Source organism: Oryza glaberrima, chromosome 2 (genome assembly GCF_000147395.1).
Source record: "Oryza glaberrima chromosome 2, OglaRS2, whole genome shotgun sequence".
Lineage (NCBI taxonomy): Eukaryota > Viridiplantae > Streptophyta > Magnoliopsida > Poales > Poaceae > Oryza > Oryza glaberrima.
The window spans coordinates 33955075-33960490 of record NC_068327.1 but is presented as its reverse complement, the minus strand read 5'-3'; the positions used below and the strand labels follow the sequence as shown (position 1 = coordinate 33960490).

Sequence of the window (5416 nt, the reverse complement as noted above, 5' to 3'; positions counted from 1 at the left end):
CTTTTTTCTAATCCATTCCATCCGTCCCCTACGCTGCACATTGCCCGAGGCAATGCCACCACACATGCTCCCGGTCTATCATGAGCCACCCTAGCAAACCCGTCCCTTATCCTTTCAAATGAAAATGGGGCGGATATTTCCCGACCGTCCGTCTGATCCGAGACTTGCGGAAGAAATATAGGAGAAAAAGTAGGATACTCGATGCTATCCGAGTTTAAATCCGAATTTGTTGGAAAAATATGGGTTAGGATACGGGAAGATACGTATCCGCCCATATGTCCCGTATTAAAAAATACATATGAAAATTTATTATAAATCCACCTAAAAACATGATAAAATATTGGTTAATCACTTATTTACATGCTCACGTGTAATATTGTATTTTTTTTCTTAATGTATATCTTTTACTTCCTCCGTTTAATATTATAAGACTTTTTAGCATTATCCACATTTATATAATTCTATATGAATGTGGATAATAGAAAGTCTTATAATATGAAACGGAGGGAGTAGTACTTTAATTATCTTATTATATTTAATATCTATGAATTAGAGATACAAATAAATATCCGTTCCTGAATCCGATTCGAAGGAAATAATATGGACATGATACGGGATGAGTGATATGTTACCCGGCACTATTAAAATCCAACTCCGAATTTAAAAGAAAATATGGGTTAGAATATAGAAAGGATGAGATCCAATCCAACCCGACCCGATTTCACCCCTAGTCACGTGGTCCCGTGCGTCCGGTCCCACCATCTATCCTGCAGTATTCCCCTGCCAGTGAGAACCATAGACCACGGGTGGGTCATAGCCTGCATCCTCGTGCCTCCTTTTCATGCAAAAGAAAAAAAAAAGGAAAGAAAAGAACAAAGGATGCATTGCTCTTACCACCACCAACCAGAGATCTTAGAGACGGGATAAGTTGAGGATTAGGGGGAAAACATGCATGGATGAGTTGACATCCAAATTCATCATAGCTTCACACTGTACAACTACCTTCATCCTAAAATATATAGCTATTTTTGTGTTATGAATCCAAACACATAGTTGTCCAGATTCATAGCTAAAAATGTCTATATTGTGGGACGGAGGGAGTAGTACTATTACTCTCTTTGTCCCATAATATAATAGATTTTAACATTTTACCTGTACTGTTTGATTACTCGTCTTATTAAAAAAATTATGCAAATATAAAAAACGAAAAGTTGTATTTAAAATACTTTGGATAATAAAGTAAGTCAATAATAATAATAATTCTAATTTTTTTTAATAAGATGAATGGTCAAACAATGCAAATAAAATATCGAAACTTATATTAGAGGACGGAGGGAGTAGTATTTAGATGATGGTGATAGGTCAGTAGTTGCTGACACTGTGACTGGGGTTACATAAACTCTTTACAGGTAAAAGTAAAAAAGAATTACTTACTGATCGAATGCACCTCTTATACTATCTCCTTTCTGTTCAGCTCTCTCAAGGCTAAGATTAATTTAACCACATACATAGAGACATTTAATCTAATTTGTTGAGATCTACACACCGAGATGTTACAGGCTAGGAGTGGTACAGGGTCTTGAGCCTCTTTGCTGCCTGGATGAAGACCAGAATCACCTGCAACTCATCCAATTGCTGCTGCTTTTTATTTAGCATTTGGAGGAGATTAGAGCCAGAGGTTAAGACTACAAACTGATCACAGGTTATACTACAATACAAACTGCCTATCTAAAAGGTATAGGTGGTGTGTAATAGGTTTTCAGCTGCTACCTGAGACTGAAAATGCTGCTGGACCCCATGGAAGAGCTGTTCCTTTGATGGATCGGGGTTCATGCTTACCTGTGCATAGTTTTTCAGCATTAGACCATGGAAATGAAATGTAAGGTTTGTTGGATCCAGGCTGCTTACAAGATTGAAGTGCTTCCAGTATCTCCACAGGGTAGGAGTTCCGAGTCTTGTCAGGTTTACTCTCTGCAAACAAAAGGTAAGAAACATGCTTTGCTCAGAAAAAGGAAATGGTATGAGATGTGCAAAAGACAGATCAAAATCCTAGCAGCTTTCCCAGCAAACTGAATGAATGATCAATGAAAGTTATTTCGCCCTGTTCATAATAAGCAAGATGCATTGGCTAAAACAGCAGAAGGGCCTATGACAACAATAGATCCTACCTAACCATGGACCAAGCCACGTGATCCAAGGGTCACACTGGCTTTAATTTTGGATTGTACACGGCCTGATATCTCGATTAGTAATTACCGTTTGCAATATTGAACTGGGGTGAAAATTGCCTCGGTTGCTGGATTTTGTACAGGATGACCAGGGCCTTGTATGCCGAACTCTTGGCTTTGTTGGTTTATGGTATTCTATGATCGCTACTTGCAAAAGCAGAAGAAAATTGTTAGTTGATTACACTGTTAATTGTTAGTTTAAAGCAATTGGCTATATTGCAATTATCACAGGATGGTCTTACAATAGTCCATGTCTTTGTCTCCCATGTCGGAACTGCTACAGAATGAATTGTTGCCGTCAATATCATCGTCGTCTTCGTTACCAGTTGGAGGTTCCAAGACACTCAAAGCATTCCTCTGCAGCTTCACCTCTACACCATTCTTTAGAACCTGCATTTTCATGAATATCTCAGGTCTTGGTATTGTTTTCCATTATATTTGCATTTAATAGTTCAACTCCTAAGCTCATAAACACTTAAAGAAAACATATAATCTCAAACAATGGTGGTTATAGATTATGACGGTATTATTAACACAGATGATATTTTATAAACATGTAGAGAATTACTTGCCTAGCTACTTTCTAAAACAAAAAAAATCAGTACTATATCGTTCACTTGTGAAACAAACATTTCAAGATAAAAAAAAACACAATAAAGTAAAGTTTAAGTGGGATACTAAAAAATTCAGTGGGAGACTCACCAGCCAGTGCCAACCTCCTAGACCAACAGCCTTCTTGACAACACCTTGTAGACCGACCAAGACAGATTTTGTTCGGTTGTTCCCAGTGACGATGACCTTTGTGTGCCGAGGAAGCACTGAGAGCTCCTCATCTCCACTATCGTACCGAGGCAGAGACAGAACCCGGGAAGAGCATAGTTCAGTCTCCATCATCATGCTGATTCTCTGCCCTGATCTCTCCCTGGTTCAAGGTTTTGCATCAAATTCAATCAGTACACAAACAAACTCAATACTGTGAAGTGTTCTATGATTGACTCTCAACAGCAAACAATAAATAGCTCTATCAACCCAGTGCCAGAATAATTTCCAAAATTAGCATGATGTTCAAGATTTATTGCATGGTGCAAGAACCAAGAAAGCTGCATGTGAGATCTGCAGGATTGGTGAACTTTGCTAAAACAGTGCTAGTCCTAAATAAAAGAAAAATACCAACTATTATTAGGCATAGCAGAATTTCTGAAACTAGCTCAACATTAAAAATTAAAATTTGACCACGCATAGAGGGAATTTGAAATTCAAAATCGAGTCTTGAGTCCTAAGTTACACAGGAAATTCATATTTTGCATAGATTAATTTCCATTGGGGGGGGGGGGGGGGGGGGGGGGGCGGGGCGCAATGAAGCCTGAAAGCGATCAAGATGATGTGACACCTCCATGCAACTCGATCCGGATCGGACTAAATCTCTCATCTGATGTGATTGCAAACAGATTGAAGAGCATTAGTGACTCCCAACCACTAACCATTATGGTGATGAATCGGCAGAGACACTTACCAGGACCCACTACCAGCTAGCTGGCTACAAGAATTGCTCGTTACTTGCTGGAGTAACACTCGTCAAAGTGGTGCGTCTAAGGAATATGTACAAAAGCAGTGCAGGTGGCCAGGTAGTAAATCAGAAATGAAATTGTGTATCTTTGATCAAATAGATCAATTTTGGTTATGAAATTTAGCAGGTGGCTAGGTGATTTGCATTAATTCTGTGTACTAGATGTAAAATTATGTGGAGTAAACCAAGAATTTATAGTTGGGGCAGGTAACTCTCCTGTGTTCATACTTTCAGTAAATTCGCATTTAAAGTGGGAGTTACGGAGATTGCAGACTACAGTAATGAACAGGTCGGTTAGAATAATTTTGCTACAGTACAGTCTCGTGATGCATTTTCTCCCAACTGATACCCTGATGTGCCCAATTCTAATGCAATAATTTTAAGTATAGATTCGAATTTACTGTAAAACACAGTATAAATTTCACGGTACAACGCAGAAACCCGATCTAATCAGTCAGTTTACAGATCGTCTAGCTTCAAGATCTTAATTAAATGGAGGATGAATTGGGAATGCTATATGAGAAGAAAAATTGCATGCAAAGCCAGAATTCCAAAATGCAATCAAAGTCTGGATATGAACTTCTGTTGACTGAGGATCGCAGCTGTAACAGTGTATTTTGCTATAGACACAGGATCCTAGTACATGCAATTAAGGATATGTGCACTCTTGCTGCAAATTGTACTGTAATTTTGAATTTGAGAAAGAAGAAGCGAATTCAAAATGCACAAGACTGTTTTTGTAAGCGCAATCCGAGCTCGAATTATTTAAAAATCAGCACAAGAAGGGATATTTAATCACGGGTTTAACACTCGCAGATTTATAGAAAGATGTAACTTCGAATTGAAATTGCAGGACTAATGATGGAAACAGACAACCCGATCAAAATCGAATCCATCCCAATCGAGCACCAGGAATCCGAATCAAGCTAGCACAAAACCCTGCAACCGAGAGCAGGCGAAAACCCGAAGAATTCAGGGGCGGATCCAACTTGGGAAATGGGGGTTCAATTGAACCCCAAACTTTTACTTGTATTAAGAGAGGCTAAGGCTCTGAAATTAAGAGAAAAGGCTCGTTCCAGATCTAGAAGAGAAGCAAGCAAAATCGAGACAAAATTAAGTGGGAGGAAGACACGGATGAATGAGAAAGAGAAATGTGGAGGTTCGTTAAAAAAAAAAGAAGAAGAAGAAAAGGGAAGAGAATGTGGATGCTCACCAGGATGCAGCAGGACGAAGGCGCCCCTCCCCTGCTCCGCTCCGGCTCCGCTATGCTCGCGAGATGGATGGAGATCAGCGCTGGCCGCAGGTGCAAGGAGCGGAGACGAGACTGGAGTTTTTCTTGGCGCTGGTGGGAAGGGGCAAAGATACTCGACGCAATGATTCCGTAAGTTTATGAGAGAAGGGAAAGAGAAGATGGGTCAATAAGTAAACCGAGCTGAATCATCAATACATGATTAATTGAGTATTAACTATTTTAAATTTAAAAATTAGATTAATATAATTTTTAAAAGCAACTTTCCTATAAAAAGATTTTGTAAAAGAACACACTGTTTAATAGTTCGAGAAGTATGCGCGTGAAAAACAAGAGAAATCTTTCTCTCAGCTACCGAACACAATTAAAGTA

General features: G+C 39.0%; 1 protein-coding gene across 6 annotated transcripts; it reads right to left on the bottom strand.

Moving 5' to 3' along the window:
- Positions 1-1296: 1296 nt before the first annotated feature.
- LOC127762740 (uncharacterized) lies at positions 1297-5181 on the bottom strand. Of its 6 annotated transcripts, none has more exons than XM_052287218.1 (7): positions 5009-5181; positions 2931-3150; positions 2471-2618; positions 2257-2375; positions 1909-1971; positions 1771-1839; positions 1297-1641 (listed from the first exon to the last, which is right to left on the bottom strand). In XM_052287218.1, the coding sequence occupies exons 2-7, from the start codon at positions 3123-3125 to the stop codon at positions 1561-1563; spliced, it is 675 nt and encodes a 224-aa protein (XP_052143178.1). In that variant the 5' UTR covers positions 3126-3150; positions 5009-5181; the 3' UTR covers positions 1297-1560. The 6 variants fall into 6 exon arrangements, with proteins under 6 accessions (XP_052143178.1, XP_052143180.1, XP_052143179.1 ...); XM_052287220.1 differs by having other exon boundaries at positions 1297-1638; XM_052287219.1 differs by having other exon boundaries at positions 2257-2372.
- Between the last annotated feature and the right edge of the window lie 235 nt (positions 5182-5416).